Source organism: Mus musculus, chromosome X (genome assembly GCF_000001635.26).
Source record: "Mus musculus strain C57BL/6J chromosome X, GRCm38.p6 C57BL/6J".
In the NCBI taxonomy this organism is placed as follows: Eukaryota; Metazoa; Chordata; class Mammalia; order Rodentia; family Muridae; genus Mus; species Mus musculus.
Window position 1 is genome coordinate 3,820,413 of NC_000086.7, and position 21,713 is coordinate 3,842,125.

Consider the following 21,713-nt stretch of genomic DNA (forward strand, 5'->3'; position numbering starts at 1 on the left):
CCACTTCTACCTCAACCCCCAAGCTCCACTTTCCTTCGGCACCTTTTGCTCACCAGGGTCAGATCAGTGGCCCAATACCTGCACAAATACTACAGCCTGGAAATATCCCAGGAGCTCCATAGTGACCAAGGGCACAGGACATCTTCAGTAAAAGGGGCACAGGATTTCTGAAGTAACCAGAGACACAGAAGGTCTAACCTAACCAGAGACACTGGAGGCCCACTCTAATCAGAGGCAACACTGCCTGTCTCCAAGGAGATCAGCCCTAACTCAGATTACAGAGCTCTCTGCCTCCAAGGAGACCAGTTACAATCAGAGACACCCGGGCCAGTTAACACCAGAGAACCAGATGGCCAGAGTCAAGCAGAAGATCATATGTGGCAAACCCAATGCAATTTGGCACAATCAGAACCCAGTTCTTCCACCAGAGCAATCCCTGGATACTCTACCATGACTGAAAAGCAATATAGTGGCCTCACTTCCCATTTTTGAAGATGACAGATGCCTTTAAGGAAGATATAACAAACTCCCTTTAAAGAAACAGGAAAACAAAGGCAAATAGGTAGAAACAAACAAATCCCTTAAAGAAATACTGGAAAATATGAGAGAGCAGGTAAAGGAGTTGAATAAAACAGTCTTAGAACTATAATTTGAAATAGAAACAATATGGAAACAACAAAATGTGGAAACCCAGGAGATGGACAACTTAGACAAGATATCAGGAGTTACAGATGCAAATATTACCAACAGAATATGAGAGATAGAATAGAGAATACTAGGCATAGAAAATACAAAGTTTAAAAAGCTTCAAACCCAATGGAGGAGCTAGAGAATGTACCTAAGGAGCTGAAGGTGTGTGCAACCCTATGGGTAGAACAACAATATGAGCTAACCAGTATCCCGGAGCTCTTGTCTCTAGCTGCACATGCAGCAGAATATGGACTAGTCAGCCATTAATGGGAAGAGAGGCCCCTTGGTCTTGCAAACTTTATATGTCCCAGTACAGGGGAACACAAGGGCCGAGAATTTGGAGTAGGAGGGTAGGGGAGCAGGGTGGGGGGATTGTATAGGGGACTTTGGGATGACATTTGAAATGTAAGTGAAGTAAATAGCTAATAAAAAAATGAAAAAAAAAAAGTTCCAACTCCAAAATGTCCAGGAAATACACGAAACAATGAAAAGACCAAACCTAAAAATAATAGGAATAGAAGAGGGTGAAGAATCCGAGCTCAAAGGGCCAGAAAACATCTTCAACAAAATCATAGAAGAAAACTTCCCTAACCTAAAAGAAGAGATGGTCATAAATGTACAAGAAGCCTGCAGAACACCAAATTAATTGGACCAGAAAAGGAAATCCTTTCATCACAAAATAATCAAAACACTAAATGCACAGAAACTGTTAAAAGCTGTAAGGGGGGAAGGCCAAGTAACATATAAAGGCAGACCTGTATGAATTGCACCATACTTCGCAACAGAGACTCTAAAAGCTAGAAGATCCTAGACAGATATCATCCAGACCCTTAGAGAACATATATGCCAGCACAAGCTAATATACCCTGCAAAATATTCCAAAACCATACCAAATTTAAATAATAGCATCTTTTTACTAATCCAGCCCTACAGAGGATACTGAAACAAAATTTCCAATACAAGGAGGGTAACTACACCCAAGAAAACATAAGAAACTAAACATATCACAACAAACGCAATAGAAGAGAATCATAAACACGGAATACCATCTCCAACAACAAAAATATCAGGAACTAATAATCATCTGTCTTTAATATCTCTTAACATCAATGAACTCAATTGCCTAATAAAAAGGATCTGGCTAAAGACTGGATACATAAGCAGGATATAGCCCTTAGCTTCATATAAACAATAAACCTCAGTGACAAACAAACCTCAGAGTAAAAGGCTGGAAAAAAGTTTTGCAAGCAAACAGTCACAAGAACCAAGCTGGAATAGAGTGTGGCTGTGGGCAGTGAGAGGAAGCCTGGTAAGGTTGAGCTAAGGTTTAAAGCCCTGGGGACCCTGAAGGGACAGTAGAAGCTTTGCCTGCTTCCGGACCAGGACACTGTCATGTAGCCACACTCTTGCTTTAGAGAGGTTTGTGGCTTTCAGTCATATAGATACAGCACCCCAATCCTTCCCACATGTAGATGAGATATCCCCGACCTCATAGACCAAGCCAATAGTAAACACCTACTGTCATACTGTGAACCACCACAAGACTGTATATAAAAATCCTATTGAGAATAAATAAAGGAGTGAGAATTACTCTGTCATTATCAGAGAGCCTCTGTCATAAGAGTTGTAAGACCACCACCAGGGAAAGAACCTGCTCTCCCAAAATATCACAAGTAGCTCCCCACCACCTCTCCCAGGCTAGTCAACCTCCCACCAGCTCAGCCAGGGATTACTCAGCATAGAGCATCTTGGAGCAACAAAAGAGACGGCAGTGGTGGATACAGCTTCATTAGTGGAAACAGAAGAGACAATTCCTCCTTCCTGGTAGCATTCTCTCCCCTTCTCCTGAACCCTCAGACCTGTTTAGGCCAAAGATCTTCAGGGAAAGCTTACAGTACACAGGCCTACATCATAGACATCCTAACATCCAAAAAATAATATTTCAGCCACAAATAGTAGAAAAAAGGTGAGGAAGAATTCATATCCATCAAAGGAAAAAATCCACCAAAAACCAAAGTCTCAATTCTGAGCATATATACCCCAAATGCAAGGGCACCCACATCCATAAAAGAAATTTTACTAAAGCTCAAAACACACATTGAACTTCACGCAATAATAGTGGGAGACTTCAACAGTCTACTCTCACCAATCGACAGGTCATTGAAAAAGAAAATAAGGAGCCAGCCACCATCCGGACCAGAGGACAAGTGTCCGCCTGGCTCTGAAGGCCTCAGCCTCAGGAGCAGTGGTCGCCACCTTGGTTCCCGGACTCCGCCGAACTTAAAAAATTAGTCTGAACAGGTGAGAGGGTGCGCCACAGACCCGGACAGCTTCTGGGACAGGCAGAGGCACAGAGCCACTGAGTCAGCACTCTTTGCGGGCCACAGACAGCTGGCCACCGTCCGGACCAGAGGACAGGTGTCTGCCTGGCTTGGAAGGCCTCAGCCTCAGGAGCAGCGGGCGCCACCTTGGTTCCAGGCCTCTGCTGAACTTAGGATTTTAGTCTGCACAGGTGAGAGTCTGCACCACAGAATCTGACAGCTTCTGGGACCTGCCAAAGCAACACAGCTTCTGAGAAAGGTCCTGTTTTGGGCCTTCTTCTTCGGCCAGGAGAGGTCCAAACACAAGATATCTGTGCACCTTCCCTGTAAGAGAGCTTGCCAGCAGAGAGTGCTCTGAGCACTGAAACTCAGAGGAGAGAATCTGTCTCCCAGGTCTGCTGATAGACGGTAACAGAATCACCAGAAGAACAATCTCTAAACAGAGTCAACTATAACAACTAACTCCAGAGATTACCAGATGGTGAAAGGTAAACGTAGGAATCTTACTAACAGGAACTAAGACCACTCACCATCATCAGAACCCAGCACTCCCACTTCACCCAATCCAGGGCACCCCAGCACACCCGAAAACCTAGACCCAGATTTAAAAGCATATCTCATGATGATGGTAGAGGACATCAAGAAGGACTTTAATAACTCACTTAAAGAAATACAGGAGAACACTGCTAAAGAGTTACAAGTCCTTAAAGAAAAACAGGAAAACAAATCAAACAGGTAGAAGTCCTTACAAAAAAACAGGAAAAAACATACAAACAGGTGATGGAAATGAACAAAACCATACTAGACCTATAAAGGGAAGTAGACACAATAAAGAAAAATCAAAGAGAGGCAACACTGGAGATAGAAACCCTAGGAAAGAAAACTGGAACCATAGATTCAAGCCTCAGCAACAGAATACAAGAGGTGGAAGAGAGAATCTAAGGTGCAGAAGATTCCATAGAGAACATTGGCACAACAATCAAAGAAAATGGAAAATGCAAAAAGATCCTAACTCAAAATATCCAGGAAATCCAGGACACAATAAGAAGACCAAACCTACGGATAATAGGAGTGGATGAGAATGAAGATTTTCAACTCAAAGGACCAGCAAACATCTTCAACAAAATTTTTGAAGAAAACTTTCCAAATCTAAAGAAAGAGATGCCCATGAACATACAAGAAGCCTACAGAACCCCAAATAGACTGGACCAGAAAAGAAATTCCTCCCGACACATAATAATCAGAACAACAAATGCACTAAATAAAGATAGAATATTAAAAGCAGTAAGGGAAAAAGGTCAAGTAACATATAAAGGCAAGCCTATCAGAATTACACCAGATTTTTCACCAGAGACTATGAAAGCCAGAAGAGCCTGGACAGATGTTATACAGACACTAAGAGAACACAAATTCCAGCCCAGGCTACTATACCCAGCCAAACTCTCAATTACCATAGATGGAGAAACCAAAGTGTTCCACGACAAAACCAAATTCACACATTATCTCTCCACGAATCCAGCCCTTCAAAGGATAATAACAGATAAAAACCAATACAAGAACAGGAACAACGCCCTAGAAAATACAAGAAGGTAATCCCTCAACAAACCTAAAAGAAGACAGCCACAAGAACAGAATGCCAACTTTAACAACAAAATTATCAGGAAGCAACAATCACTTTTCCTTAATATCTCTTAATATCAATGGTCTCAACTCCCCAATAAAAAGACATAGACTAACAAACTGGCTACACAAACAAGACCCAACATTTTGCTGCTTACCGGAAACTCATCTCAGAGAAAAAGGTAGACACTACCTCAGAATGAAAGGCTGGAAAACAATTTTCAAGCAAATGGTATGAAGAAACAAGCTGGGATAGCCATCCTAATATCTGATACGATTGACTTCCAACCCAAAGTCATCAAAAAAGACAAGGAGGGGCACTTCATTCTCATCATAGTTAAAATCCTCCAAGTGGAACTATCAATTCTGAATATCTATGCTCAAAATACAAGGGCAGCCACATTCATTAAAGAAACTTTAGTAAATCTCAAAGCACACATTGCACCTCACACAATAATAGTGGGAGACTTCAACACACCACATTCACCAATGGACAGATCATGGAAACAGAAACTAAACAGGGACACAGTGAAACTAACAGAAGTTATTAAACAAATGGATCTGACAGATATCTACAGAACATTTTATCCTAAAACAAAAGGATATACCTTCTTCTCAGCACCTCATGGTACCTTCTCCAAAATTGACCACATACTAGGTCACAAAACAGGCCTCAACAGATACAAAAATATTGAAATTGTCCCATGCATCCTATCAGATCACCATGCACTAAGGTTGATCTTCAATAACAAAATAAATAATAGAAAGCCAACATTCACGTGGAAACTGAACAACACTCTTCTCAATGATACCTTCGTCAAGGAAGTAATAAAGAAAGAAATTAAGGACTTCTTAGAGTTCAATGAAAATGAAGCCACAACATGCCCAAACTTATGGGACACAATGAAAGCATTTCTAAGAGGGAAACTCATAGCTCTGAGTGCCTCCAAAATGAAAATAGAGAGCGCATACATTAGCAGCTTGACAACACACCTAAAAGCTCTAGAACAAAAGAAATCAAATTCACCCAAGAGGAGTAGACAGCAGGAAATAATCAAACTCAGGGGTGAAATCAACCAAGTGGAAACAAGAAGAACTATTCAGAGAATCAACCAAAGGAGGAGCTGGTTCTTTGAGAAAATCAACAAGATAAACAAACCCTTAGCCAGACTCACTAGAGGGCACAGGGAAAGCATTCTAATTAACAAAATCAGAAATGAAAAGGGAGACATAACAACAGATCCCGGAGAAATCCAAAACACCATCAGATCCTTCTACAAAAGGCTATACTCAACAAAACTGGAGAACCTGGATGAAATGGAGAAGTTTCTAGACAGATACCAGGTACCAAGGTTGAATCAAGATCAGGTTAATGATCTAAACAGCCCGATATCCCCCAAAGAAATAGAAGCAGTCATTAATAGTCTCCCAACCAAAAAAAAAAAAGCCCAGGACCAGGTGGGTTTAGTGCAGAGTTCTATCAGACCTTCAAAGAAGATCTAATCCCAGTTCTTCACAAACTATTCCACAAAATAGAAACAGAAGGTAGTCTACCCAACTCATTCTATGAAGCCACAATTACTCTGATACCTAAACCACAAAAAGACCCCACAAAGATAGAGAACTTCAGACCAATATCCCTTATGAATATTGATGCAAACATCCTCAATAAAGTTTTTGCTAACCGAATCCAAAAACACATCAAAACAATCATCCATCCTGACCAAGTAGGTTTCATCCCAGGGATGCAGGGATGGTTCAATATACAGAAATCCATCAATGTAATCCAGTATATAAACAAACTCAAAGACAAAAACCACATGATCATCTCGTTAGATGTTGAGAAAGCATTTGACAAAATCCAACACCCATTCATGATAAAAGTCTTGGAAAGATCAGGAATTCAAGGCCCATACCTAAACATGATAAAAGCAATCTACAGCAAAACAGTAGCCAGCATCAAAGTAAATGGTGAGAAGCATGAAGCAATCCCACTAAAATCAGGGACTAGACAAGGCTTCCCACTCTCTTCCTACCTATTTAACATTGTACTTGAAGTCCTAGCCAGAGCAATTAGACAACAAAACGAGATCAAGGGGATACAAATTGGAAAGGAAGAAGTCAAATTATCACTTTTTGTAGATGACATGATTGTATATATATGTGACCCTAAAAATTCCACCAGAGAACTCCTAAGCCTGATAAACAGCTTCAGGGAAGTAGCTGGATATAAAATTAACTCAAACAAGTCAATGGCCTTTCTCTACACAAAGGACAAACAGGCTGAGAAAGAAATTAGGGAAACAACACCCTTCTCAATAGCCACAAATAATATAAAATACCTAGGCGTGACTCTAACTAAGGAAGTGAAAGATCTGTATGACAAGAACTTCAAGTCTCTGAAGAAAGAAATTAAAGAAGATCTCAGAAGATGGAAAGATCTCCCATGCTCATGGATTGGCAGGATCAATATAATAAAAATAGCTATTTTGCCAAAAGCAATCTACAGATTCAATGCAATCCCCATCAAAATTCCAACTCAATTCTTCAACGAATTAGAAAGGGCAATTGGCAGATTCATCTGGAATAACAAAAAACCTAGGATAGCAAAAACTCTTCTCAAGGATAAAAGAACCTCTGGTGGAATCACTATGCCAGACCTAAAGGTGTACTACAGAGCAACTGTGAACAAAACTGCATGGTACTGGTATAGAGACAGACAAGTAGACCAATGGAATAGAATTGAAGACCCAGAGATGAACCCACAAACCTATGGTCACTTGATCTTCGACAAGGGAGCTAAAACCATCCAGTGAAAGAAAGACAGCATTTTCAACAATTGGTGCTGGCACAACTGTTTGTTATCGTGTAGAAGAATGCGAATCGACCCATACTTATCTCCTTGTACTAAGGTCAAATCTAAGTGGATCAAGGAACTTCACATAAAACAAGAGACACTGAAACTTATAGAGGAGAAAGTGGGGAAAAGCTTTGAAGATATGGGCACAGGGGAAAAATTCCTGAACAGAACAGCAATGGCTTGTGCTGTAAGATCGAGAATTGACAAATGGGACCTAATCAAACTCCAAAGTTTCTGCAAGGCAAAAGACACCGTCAATAAGACAAAAAGACACCAACAGATTGGGAAAGGATCTTTACCGATCCTAAATCAGATAGGGAACTAATATCCAACATATATAAAGAACTCAAGAAGGTAGACTTCAGAAAATCAAATAACCCCATTAAAGAATGGGGCTCAGAACTGAACAAAGAATTCTCACCTGAGGAATACCGAATGGCAGAGAAGCACCTGGAAAAATGTTCAACATCCTTAATCATCAGGGAAAGGCAAATCAAAACAACTCTGAGATTCCACCTCACACCAGTCAGAATGGCTAAGATCAAAAATTCAGGTGACAGCAGATGCTGGCGTGGATGTGGAGAAAGAGGAACACTCCTCCATTGTTGGTGGGATTGCAGGCTTGTACAAACACTCTGGAAATCAGTCTGACGGTTCCTCAGAAAATTGGACATAGTACTACCGGAGGATCCAGCAATACCTCTCCTGGGCATACATCCAGAAGATGCCCCAACTGGTAAGAAGGACACATGCTCCACTATGTTCATAGCAGCCTTATTTATAATAGCCAGAAGCTGGAAAGAACCCAGATGCCCCTCAACAGAGGAATGGATACAGAAAATGTGGTACATCTACACAATGGAGTACTACTCAGCTATTAAAAAGAATGAATTTATGAAATTCCTAGGCAAATGGATGGACCTGGAGGGCATCATCCTGAGTGATGTAACACATTCACAAAGGAACTCACACAATATGTACTCAATGATAAGTGGATATTAGCCACAAACCTAGGATACCCAAGATATAAGATATAATTTGCTAAACATATGAAACTCAAGAAGAATGAAGACTGAAGTGTGGACACTATGCCCATCCTTAGAATTGGGAACAAAACACCCATGGAAGGAGTTACAAAGACAAAGTTTGGAGCTGAGATGTAAGGATGGACCATGTAGAGACTGCCATATCCAGGGATCCACCCCATAATCAGCATCCAAACGCTGACACCATTGCATATACTAGCAAGATTTTATCGAAAGGACCCAGATGTAGCTGTCTCTTGTGAGACTATGCCGGGGCCTAGCAAACACAGAAATGGATGCTCACAGTCAGCTAATGGATGGATCACAGGGCTCCCAATGGAGGAGCTAGAGAAAGTACCCAAAAAGCTAAAGGGATCTGCAGCCCTATAGGTGGAACAACATTTCAAACTAACCAGTACCCCGGAGCTCTTGACTCTAGCTGCATACATATCAAAATATGGCCTAGTCGGCCATCACTGGAAAGAGAGGCCCATTGGAAACGCAAACTTTATATGCCCCAGTAAAGGGGAATGCCAGGGCCAAAAAGGGGGAGTTGGTGGGTAGGGGAGTGGGGGTGGGTGGGTGTTGGGGACTTTTGGTATAGCATTGGAAATGTAAATGAGCTTAATACCTAATAAAAAAGGAAAAAAAAAGCACACCTAAAAGCTCTAGAACAGAAAGCAGCAAAGTGCACCAAAGAAGAGTAGATTTCAGGATGTTGGAGGCTCAGGACTGAAATCAACCAGGGAGAAACAAAGAGAATGATACAAAGAATCAACAAAACCAAGAGCTAGTTTTTATAGAAAGTCAACAAGATATATATGATATACCCTTAGCCAAACTAACTAAAGGGCACAGAGACAGTATGCAAATTAACAAAATTAGAAATGAAAAGGTGACATAACAACAGAATCTGAGGAAATTTAAAAAAAATCAGCTGAAGCTACTACAAAAGCCTTTAGCTCTACAAAACTGAAAAATCTAGATTGCTTTCTGTACTAAAGTGAAATCAAGGTCAGGTAAATTATCTAAACAGTCCTATATTGCCTCAGGAAATACATAGAGGTATCAAAAATCTCCCAATCAAAAAGCCTGACAGTTTTAGTGCAGAATTCTACCAGTCCACAAAATAGAAACAAAAGGAACACTACCTATATTATTCTATGAACCCACAATTACTCTGATACCTGAAATCACACAAAGACCCAACAAAGAACAAGAACTTCAGACCAATCTTGCCTATGGATATTTTTTGGAGACTATACTGTGAGAAAGGAAGCCTTTCGCAGCTTCCCACACTAATAAGCAAAATGGCCTTGTGTTAAAGAGCTGGTCGCCTCCTCCTCCCTATCTCATGCTGGCACCAAAGACCCTAAAAAGACTGAATTATCCCTATCTCTTCCTGACTCCCAAGACTTCTAAGGACATGAGTTATGTGCTGAGCCCAGCCTGAAACCCAGGACAGTTAAGGAGGAATCTACATTCCGGAGATAAGACTCAGAGTGCCTCCCACCTGCAATCTGAATTCGGCCTTCATGTCCTCAGATGCCCACTTCTTTGTTCTTTGTTAATTACCCCTCAGCCCCTCCCTATTTCCCCTCGATGTGTGCTTATAACCTGGCATTTCAGCCTAATAAACTGAGACCTTGACAGGAATCCTCCTTGGTCTCTGTTCTTCTTTCTTGCTCTTTTCTCTTCCAGGTTTGCGGTCCCCCTTGCACCCATGAATAACTTGGTCTGCTGGACAGGACAGATATTGATGCAAAAGTACTCAACAAAATTCTTGCAAACTGAATCTAATAATACATCAAAACCTTTATTAACCAGGATCAAGTGGGTTTCATCCCATACAGGGATTGTTCAGTATATGCAACGCCTTCAACATAATATACTATATAAACAAACCCAAGGAAAGAAACCACATGATCATCTCATTAGATGCTGAAACAGCCTTCAATAAAATGTAACACCCATTCATGTTAAAAGTCTTGGAAAGATCAGGAGTTCACGGCTCATTTCGAAACATAATAAAAGCAATATACTGATAATAAACAGGCAACATGAAATTAAATGGAGAGAAACTAAAGCAATTCCACTAAAGCCAGGGACAAGACAAGGTTGCCCACTCTTTCCTTATCTATTCAATACAGTACTCAAAATTCTAGCTAGAACAAGTGGACAATATAAGGAAATCAAGGAATACAAATCGGAAAGGACTAAGGCAAAGTATCACTATTTTCAGATGATATGACAGTATATATAAGTAACCCCCAAAATTCCACCAGAGAACTACTACAGCTGAAAAACAACTTTAGGGAGCTGGAGAGATGGCTCAGCAGTTAAGAGCACCAACTGCTCTTCCAGATGTCCTGAGTTAAATTCCTACCAACAACATGGTGGCTTATAACCATCTGTTAATGAGATTTGATGCCCTCTTCTGGTGTGTCTGAAGACAGCAATGGTGTACTCATATACATAAAATAAATAAATAAATCTTTACAAAACCAAACCAAAACAACAGCAACATAAAACAAAGTGGTAAAAAATGGTCCTGGTCTACCTGTAGAATGAAAATTGATCCTTATTTATTTATTTATTTATTCATTTATTTATTTATTTATTTATTTTGGGGAGGCTTTTGAGACAGGGTTTCTCTGTGTAGCCTTGGATGTCCTGGAACACACTTTGTATATCAGGCAAACTTGGAACTCAGAAATCTGCCTACCCCTGCCTCCCAAGTGCTGTGATTAAAGGCATGTGTCACCACGCCCCAGCTCTGATTGATATTTATAACTCTGCACAAAATTTAAATTCAAGTGGATCAAGGACCTGAACATAAAACAGGATGCACTAAATCTTATAGAACAGAATGTAGAAAGGCCTTTGAATGCATTTTTTGCAGGAGACAATAGCCTGAACAGCATACCAATGGCTCAGGATCTAAGATCAAATATTGATAAATGGGACCTCATGAAACTGAAAAGCTTTTGTAAGGCAAAGGACAGTGTCAAATGGCAAATCGGTAGCCTATAGATGGGAAAAGGGCCTACACCAACCCTACATCTGACAGACGACTAATATCCATATTCACAAATAACCAAATAATTTAATTAAAATATGGAGTTCAGAGCTAAACAGAAAATTCTCAAAAGAGAAATCTCAAATGGCCAAGAAGCACTTAAAGAAATGGTCAAAGTCCTTAGTCATCAGGGAAATACAAATCACAACTCTGAGGTACCATCTTGTATCCATCAGAAATGGTAAGATCAAAAAGTCAAGAGATAGCACATACTGGCAAGGATATTGAGCAAGGGGAACATTCCTTGATTGCTAGTAGGAGAGCAAACTTGAATAATCTCTAGAAATCAATTTGGCAGCTTCTCAGAAATCTTGCAATAGTTCTATTTCAAGACTAAGCTATACCTCTCCTAGGCATATACCTGAAAGATGCTCCAACATCCCATAAAGACACTTGGTCTGCAATGATTAAGGCAGGTTTATTTGTAGTAGCCAGAATGGATGGAACTTGAGTATATCATCCTGAATGAGGTAAAAAAAATCCTAAAAGGATATACATACATGGCAGGTGCATGTTGTCCTCTGAGAGGCTCCACCAGCAGCTTACTAAGACAGATACAGGCACCCACAGCCAAACAATGACTGGAGTTTGGGGACTCTCATGGATTTATATGGGAAAGGATTGTGGGCCAAAGAGTATAGAAACTCCCCAATGAGACAAACACAATCAACTAACCTGCACCCTTGAGGATCTTGGAGTCTGAACCGCCAACCAAAGAACATATACGGGCTGAGCCTAGGTCTTCCCACATATATCTAGCAGATGTGCAGTTTGACCTTTATGTGTGTCCCAAACAATTGCATCTGGACCTACCCACAAAGCTGTTGCCTGTCCATGGATTATCTTTTTTTCTAGTTGGACTGCCTTGTTTGGCCTTAGTAGGAGAGGATGCACATAGCCTCCCAGAGACTTGAAGTGCCAGGATAGAGGGATATGCAATGGGCCCCCAGTCACTCAGAGGACAAAGGGAAGTGGGAGAATTATGGGAGGGAAGGAGGGACAAAGAAGGTGAGTAGGGAGAAGGAAGTAAAGTGAATACTTGAAAAATAAATAAAATTAAAGTTAAAAAAAGTCAAATTGGATGCTAAATACAACAAAACACTAATGCCAAAAATACCCATCTAAGCTAGCAGAAATGGGTCTGTGAAAAAGGAACTGCTGATGTTGGTTTAGCAAAAACACATGATATAGAAAAGAAGACTACAGCTGCCCTGGTGAGGTGTGCTGGTCTTTTGTCATTTTTGATGCAATGAACTTATTGAGTCAATGCTTGGTAGGCAGTGAGCATCAACAAGATTTGACACCTTCTTTCAATGTCTAGAAGACCTTGCTTCTTCCATGTGTGGCTTTGGGAAGAACTCAGCAGCAGGAACAAGAAACATTCTTCTTTTGTGAGGCAATAACAAAGTTTGCTAAAGGAGGGAAGAGGACACACTCACAGTCCTCAGAGAGGCTTTAGAAGAATGGGAAAGGAAAACAAAAAAAGCATGAGGACAGAGACTCATGCCCTGGACTCTACATGAATATATATATGGCAGAGCACTGAAGCACTTGGCTGTCATTGACAAGTCTTCTTCCCAGGAAGCAAACGTTTCCAATGAGCAGTATACAGTCAAAGAAATTAGTTGGACAAATCAACGGTTCACAGCCATAGCCCTTTTGTATTTATAAAACCCTTCCCTAAAGAGGGGTATAACTTTGATATTTTAAGAGGCTGATTTAATCATGGTTAATAAATACTTTAATCTCCCTTTTAGCCCACAACCCACCAGAGGTAGCAGAAAAGAAAGGATACAGGGGAAGAGCACCTGTTTAAGAATAGTTCTTTGGAGCAACTTCCATCTATATTTTCTGGAAATCAGTAGTTCAGTTCACAAGTCAACAACTGCACCTCAGTCTACTCCCAAACACTTCATGGATAAACCAGCAGTCCTGTTCTATAGAGTTGGGCTAGCAAACCTGAATCAGTATCAGTGACACTAACTAGCAGAGAGAGCCAGGTCTCAGCCTTGGCTTGAGTCAGCAAGAGGGACCAGGACCAAGAGAAACCCAAGGAAAGTTCCCCACTGTGCCTCTCTCAAGAAAATACCATCAGCAAAGTCACAAGATCAAGAAGTGTTTAGCTATGTAAGTAAGCCAAGCTCAGCCACCTTCCCTGTCCATCTAGCCCTTCTTATAATTCCTCCAAACATCACATGTCTATGCGCCTTGTCACAGCATGTTTCTTGTCTCAGCATGAGTCTCCCTCAGCTGACATAACTGTGACCATCAGTTGGAGTCCTCAGAGGTGGTAAGAAGCCAAAGGACACCACCAGAAGTTCTCCAGTGAGTTTCTCCCCATAGGGTCCCAACAAACAAAGTCTAACTACAAAATGTAAGGCAGACGAACACACATATTTCATTAGTGAAGAGCCCCTCATCACACATCATCCTTTCATGTGCTTGTTTAGCAGAACATCCTTTCACCTGTGTCAGCTTCAGTAAAATGTTCTTTCATTTGTTTGCCTTAGACAAACACCATGCAACACAACTGACTGTCCAAAGAACCCATAAGTTTCCATTTCAGAGAGGTACACACATTTCCTTCAGGGTTAGCTCACAGTTTTAGAAGAAAGGGAAAACTTGTTTGAATAAAAGATACCTAGAAGGTGTCAGGAGCTATAGGTTTTGTAGGGCGTCTAATCAGAAAGGTCAGCTTCCCTTTGCCTGGGCAATGAATGGAGCCACCTGTGGCTTCAGGCAGCTGTGACAGAACATGAACAGGCAAGTTCTCTCTATATCATGGAGACTTGAGGCACAATCAGCAGACCCCCCCCCCCAGGAAGGCAAGGGCAATTCCAGCAGCAAAAGGACAGTGACAAGACTGCTATTCCTGGATCCAGTAAGGGACCATTTCCCTTAAAAAATACTTGTCCTTTGCCCAGAGCAAGCTAGGAACTCTTACTAGCTTTTTCAGGCTGCTGGCTATCACAGACTCTGAAAAAAGAAAGGCCTGAGATATATGCAATGGTGATTTGTGGTTGAATCTGTCCAAGTAGTCCCTGTTGAAATGGCCTTTAGTGTCCCTTCAGTGCACCTGCATGCCCTCACAAGGCCATTTTTTCCCTGGGCCTTCGTGCTCCTCCACCCCACACACCTACCCACCATGGTACCTTTATCTCTCACCACCCAGAGACAGCTTTTCTTCTTGGAATTGCTTCTCCCAGGGTTACCTCTTTAATGTCTCCATCACTAGGTATGCATCGGTCCTTCTGGACTCCCAGGTCCTTGAGCCTCTCCTCAGGGTCCTCTCTGATTGTCTCACCCTGCCCACCCTTGCTGTATAACTCTTTACACTGCTGTGTGTATCCTTCTTCCTGAATTCCTTAGTTTTCCTGAAAGCCAGAAGGTGCCACCATGCCTCACCCTGCTTCCACACCTCTTCCCAATCTATGTTTCTTTCTTCACTCTGTTCCTCTTCCAGGGAGCCTCTCTCTGCCACCCCTCTCTCTTTGGCTTCCTTCCACCTCTCTTTGGGCAGTCATATCCTTCTGCCCCCTCCTCCACCACCCATCTCCAGTTCTTTCTCCTCTCCCTCACCAAGACCACACCAGATAAGTCCCATTCCATTTTTAGATGACTGCTTATGATACTAGCTCACTTTTCTCACAGGCTGAATTGACAGCTGCTCCATCCGTCCATTTTCCACTCACCAAACACACCCAGCAGAGTGCTTCAGACAGCATGCCATACCCACAGAAGCCCGCATTCTTCAAGACAACTGGTATGCCTGCATTGAGCCCAGGACACACTCAAGAACAGCAACCTGAGCCCATCTGGAAATTACAACTTCAACTTTATTTCCAAGGAAATTAACTTTATTTCTACAGTTGTGACAATGCCGTGATAAATAATTAGAACTCTTTCTCCAAGTGAGTGACATGTATGTGGACATCATCTTCATACTTGATGAGGTACACTCTAGGTTTGGTTTCAATCTGGTAAATGATCAGGCCATCCCTCTTGGAGCCGTCATCATTTGTGTTTTCCACGTGTTTTCCTATCAGGCCATCCACAAGCTCCAGGTCGATGTCTAAAGAAGGGGGGTCACTGATCCCCTCCATGATTTGTAGGTCACCCTCTTTAAAGTCATCCAGAAGCTGGTACGTGTATAATATGGGATCCCTCTCATAAGTAATATAAAAGCTGTTATCCAAGATAGGCGCTTGGCTCAGGACCATCCCCCTCCACTCTTCCTTAGAGCCATGCTCACCCTCAAATAGATGATTAACTTCTTTGCCCACTATGGCATCAACAAAGCTGGAATCAGTGACTCCGGATGATACCACCCTCTTGGCGATAACTTTTAGGGACAATACCCTCTTATCTTTGTAAAGTTCCAGAGCATGCACAGCGTCAATCTCATCATATTTAACCAGGTACAGGGAAGGGTTTACTGGCACCTGATCCAGCACAGTTCCAGTCCACTGTGTGATAGACTCATCTCCTTCTTTCCACTTATGAGAAATTCTGCAGCCCAAGATGTTCCTTTTGGGCAGGGCTGGAGATCTGCTCCTCTGCCTCTTCCGACCAGCTCTTTTCTTGGTCAGCTTTGAACTTTCCATGTCCTGTTATGCAGCTTTGCTGCCCTTCTGCTTCCTGGGTCCTGGGGGGCTCCAAGGCTGCAATGTGAAAGGGGAGAGTCAGTTGACTATGGGGGTAAATGATGAACTCTTCCCAGTGATTGCTTCCATGCTTTTTGCTGGTCTCTAACTGCTGGTGCCAGGAACCTGAGGATGAAGCTTGAAACCTGCCCTGACACCTGGTTGTGTGGTGCTGTCTCTGGGATTCCCTAAGGCCCCTGTGAAGGAAGTACTAGAGAGTGGGGGAAGGTGTGCCTGGTGTCCAATAGAATCAGGAATCCCCCAACAGGGGAACAAGAGACTCTCCTCAGTGACTGGCTGTTCTGTTCCCAGAGACTAGGTGCTCTGCTGAGTCTAGAGCCCTGCCCCCATAGGATAGTTGCAAATCTGTTTGGAAGTCCAGAAGAGCTGTAAATTGCCTCTCCTCCCTCCACTTTAGTGTCTTGAGCTCCCCTGCCTGCTGTCCCCAGTCCTCACTGCTTTCCCTGGCTGCTTCCAGGTACCTACCTCCAGGCTCAACCTTGCTCTTTCCAGAACCTCAGTCTGGCTCTGAAGGACATCCCAGTTCCTGCTGCTCACTGCAGATCCCCCCTCCCTTTGTCTTCCCCTGGGCTCCTGTTCCCACTGCTACTTAGTTTCTCCTGCGGGGCTCCGTCCCATCCTCCCCCCTACCCCCCACCGCTCTAGGAAGCCCACCTTTTATCCTACCCTTTCTGGTGTCCTGCTGCCAGAGATAGTGGCTGCCAGAGGGGTCTCCAGACACTTTGTGGCCACTTCTGCTAAAAGCCCTAGGTGAGGTGAAGGAGTCCAGCCCAGGGAGAGCTCACCAGCAAGAGTTGTGTGAGCAGGTGGCAGAGCAGTTGAAGTGACCGTTGCTGGTTTCCTGGTGCTGCTGGTGGGCTCGCGCTTGTCCTGGTGCTGCTGGTGGGCTTGCGCTTGTCCTGATGCTGCTGGTGGGCTCGTGCTTTCCTTCTGTCTAGCTCACACAACTCCCCTGCCACCTGCAGATTCTGTGGAAGCCTGCTGCTCATTTTTCTTTCTGTGTATTTATTAGTGTGCCCTCTGGTTTATGTTATCCTAGCTTTATTGTTTCCTGGTTTCTTCACTGCCCGGTGTCGTTTTAGGTTTTTTGTTTGTTTGTTTGTTTGTTTGGTTGGTTGGTTTAGATTGATTTTGTTGGTAGGTTTGTTTTATGCCTGGAGTCTTTCTCACATTTTTACTTTCAGCATTCTTTTTTGGTAAGTCTTCTCTTGGCTTCTTCATCCTGTTTAGTTCCTCAGTTCTTTTTTTCTTGCTTCAGGCACATTGCTTCTGAAATTCTATGAATTTTTTCTCAAATAGTTAGAGGGCACCCCATTTTCCCCTCAAAGCACAGGGCCACTTGGTCCAAACTTGAATCTAAGGTAGTCTTAAACTGAACTATATTGTATGATTGCTGGTAGTTAGATTAAGTCAGAGTTCCTCAGGAACTAGAGAAACTTGTTTGGCAGCCAAAAGGAGTTCCTTCCTTTTCCAAATGGCAGATACCTGTGATCCCATATCAAAGCCCATGCTGTCCTCCAGGTTATTTAAGTTCCTATTCACACTTGTTAAAAGTCTCAAAGCTAGGGCTAGGATCCTGTTCTGTCTCACTCCCTCCTCTACTCTAAAATCTCAGGCTGGTCCAGGTCATGGCTTTTACTCCTCAGCTTCTCTTCTACCTTATAACTAATATAACTTCTCCATATCCTGCTTTTCCTGCCCTATGTCCATTTATTTTTCTCACTGTTCTGGATGCTTCCAGATGTCTCTGGGTGTTCTCTTACCTACAATAAAAATCTTCACCACTAACCATAGAGTGCCCATTCTATACTGTGTTCCTAGCTTACATGGTCAAATTTACATATAAACACAAAGATCACAAATTTTTGCCATAAGTACATTTTGGTAATAGGTCATTTTACATACACAGTATGTTCACCTTCATAAAAATAAAGGTATTAATATACATTCGTAATGATTTTTGTCTGATTATACATATATTTTATAATTTACATATAATATATAAATAATATTGATGTATATATATATATATATATATATATATATATATATATATATATATATATACACACACACACATACATTTGGGATATATATATATATATATATATATATCCCAAACATACAGCTAATTTTACTTACATTAGGCACAGGAATAATTCTTTGTATAACATAATGATAAATATACCTGTTACATGTTTCTTTAAAACAGCATGCATGCATATTTTGTACTTGAATACTTGGTTTTGAAGAAATTCTGCCTTGTTTTACTTTTAATTCACTGTCATTGTTATTTCAATTTGTAACAAATTTCTGTTAGTTTCTCACACATTCATGTGTTTGAGGTGCATATTTCTGTACTTTCTGTTTATGTATATTTTGCAGTATGTAGTCTGTAATTCTGGAAATAATATTAGATGTTGTATGAGGATGATTTCTATGAAATTTAAGTAAAACCATTTAAGGATGTTTCTTTCCCCCAAATGGAATATTTATTGTTTGATATATTTGGCAAAAAACAAGCAGGCATTATTTAGGTAATGTGCATGAGAATGTATGTTTCTGTATAGAGCAGGACCACAGTGGATATTTTAATGTGTTTCTCTAGAGTGCGGTACCAATTGGGCTTGTGATTGTGTTTTATTTGTAGAGTGCAGTGATGCAAGTGATGATGTAAATGTGTGTTTCTGTTGAGTATGGTATGCATTGTGCCTGTGAATGTGTCTTTCTTTTTTAATTTTTTATTAGACATTTTTAATTTACATTTTAAATGTTATTCCCTTTCCTAGTTTCCGCAGTGAAAATCCCCTATCCCCTCCCCAGTCCCTCATCTCCCCAACCCAACCACTCCCATTCCTGGTCCTAGAATTCCCCTATATTGGGGCATAAAGCCTTAACAAGACCAAGGGCCTCTCCTCCCATTTATGACCAAGTAGGCCATCCTCTGCTACGTATATAGCTAGAGCCACAAGTTCTACCATGTGATTTCTTTGATTGGTAGTATAGCTCCAAGGAGCTCTGGGGTTACTGGTTAATTCATATTGATATTCCTCTATGGGGCGTTAGTCCCCTTCAGCTCACTGGGTATTTATCTGGCACCTTCATTGGGGACCTTGTGCTTTGTTTAATTTATGATCATCCACGTCTTTATTTGCCATGTACTGGCAGAGTTTTGCAGGAGAGAGCTGTATCAGGGTCCTGTCAGCAGGCTCTTGTTGGCATCTGCCTAGTGACTGGGTTCGGTGGTTGTTTATGGGGTGGATCCCCAAGTGGGCAGTCTCTGGATGGAAATTCCTTCAGGCTCTGCTCTGAATTTTGTCTCTGCAATTCCTTCCATGGGTATTTTATTCCCTATTCTAAGAAGGAATGAAGTATTCTCACTTCAATCTTCCTTTTTGATTTTCATGTGTTTTACAAATTGTATTTTGGGTATTCTAAGTTTCTGGGCTAATATCCACCCTCAGTGAGTGCATATCATGTGTGTTATTTTGTGATTGGGTTACATCACTCAGGATGATAGCCTCCAGATCCATCCATTTGCCTAGGAATTTCATAAATTCATTCTTTTTAATAGCTGAGTAGTACTCCATTGTGTAAATGTACCAAATTTTCTGTATCCATTCCTCTATTGAGGGACATCTGGGTTCTTTCCAGCTTCTGGCTAGTATTAAAAAGGCTGGTATGAACATAGTGGACCATGTGTTCTTATTACCAGTTGGAACATCTTCTGTGTATATGCCCGGGAGAGGTATTGCTGGATCTTCCAGTAGTACTATGTCCAATTTTCTGAGGAAACACCAGACTGATTTCCAGAGTGGTTGTACCAGCTTGCAATCCTGGGAAGGAAGTTGGGTTAAATTGCCCTTTCAAGCTCTTTGAAGAATGAAGTTAGAATTTTGATGGGGATTGCATTGAATCTGTAGATTGCTTTCGGCAAGATAGCCATTTGGCGTATATTAATCCTTCCAATCCATGAGCATGGGAGATCTTTCCATCTTCAGAGTCCTTCTCCAATTTCTTTCTTTAGAGACTTGAAGTTCTATCATATAGATCTTTCACTTGCTTAGATTCACACCAAGATATTTTATATTATTTTTAATGATTGTGAAAAGTGCTGTTTCCCTAATTTCTTTCTCAGCCTGTTTATCGTTTGTGTAGAGGAAGGTCACTGATTTGTTTAAAATAATCTTATATACAGCCACTTTGCTGAACTTGTCTATCAGGTTTAGGAGTTTTAGGTGAAATGTTTAAAGTCTCTTAAGTACACTACAATATCATCTGCAAATTGTGTTACTGTGACGTCTTCCTTTCCAATTTGTATCCCTTTGATCTCCTTTTGTTGTTTAATTGCTCTGGCTAGGACTTCAAGCACTATACTGAATAGGTAGGGAGAGAGTGGACAGCCTTGCCAAGTTCCTGATTTTAGTGGGATTGCTTCAAGTTTCTCTCCATTTAGTTTGATGTTGGCAACTGGTTTGCTGTATATTGCTTTTACAATGTTTAGGTATGGGCCTTGAATTCCTAATCTTTCCAAGACAATTATCATGAATGGGTGTTGGATTTTGTCAAATGCTTTCTCAGTATCTAATGAGATGATCATGTAGTTTTTGTCTTTGAGTTTGTTTATATATTGGATTACGTTCATGGATTTCGGTATATTGAACCATCCCTGCTTCCCTGGGAGGAAGCCTACTTGATCATGATGAATGATAATTTTGATGGGTTCTTTGATTTGGACAGTGAGAATTTTATTGAGTATTTTTCATTAATATTCATAAGGGAAATTTGTCTGAAGTTCCCATTCATTTTGGGGGTCTTTGTGTGGTTTAGGTATTAGAGTAATTGTGGCTTCATAGAACGAATTGGGTAGAGTACCTTCGGTTTCTATTTTGTGGAACATTTTGAGGAATAATGGTATTAGATCTTCTTTGAATTTTTGATAGAACTCTCCATTAATCCAATCAGGTCCTGGGCTTTTTTTGGTTGGGAGACTATTAATGACAGTTTCTATTTCTTTAGGGTATATGGGTCTGTATACATCATTAATCTGATCCTGATTTAACTTTGGTACCTGGTATCTGTCTGGAAAAGTGTCCATTTCATGCAGGTTTTCCAGTTTTGTTGAATATAGGCTTTTATAGTAGGGTCTAATGATTTTTTAGATTTCCTCAGGTTCTTTTGTTATGTCTCCCCTTTCATTTCTGATTTTGTTAACTAAGATGCTATCTCCGTGCCTTCTAGTTAGTATGGCTAAAGGTTTGTCTATTTTGTTAATTTTCTCAAAAAAAAAAAAAAACACAGCTCTTGGTTTGGGTGATTCTTTCTATAGTTCTTTTTGTTTACACTTGGTTGATTTCAGCCCTGAATTTGTTTATTTCCTGCTGTTTACTCCTCTTGGGTGAATTTGCTTCTTTTTGTTCTAGAGCTTTCAGGTGTGATGTCAAGCCACTATTG

The 21,713-nt window shown here is 41.2% G+C and overlaps 1 protein-coding gene and 1 pseudogene across 1 annotated transcript; both read right to left on the minus strand.

Moving 5' to 3' along the window:
- The window catches only part of Gm14355, a 250,741-nt pseudogene that overhangs the window by 33,704 nt on the left and 195,324 nt on the right, over nucleotides 1-21,713 (minus strand).
- On the minus strand, nucleotides 15,467-16,244 carry Spin2-ps1 (spindlin family, member 2, pseudogene 1). Its single transcript, NM_029106.2, has one exon. It carries the CDS (start codon nucleotides 16,197-16,199, stop codon nucleotides 15,489-15,491), a length of 711 nt encoding a protein of 236 aa, NP_083382.2. The 5' UTR covers nucleotides 16,200-16,244; the 3' UTR covers nucleotides 15,467-15,488.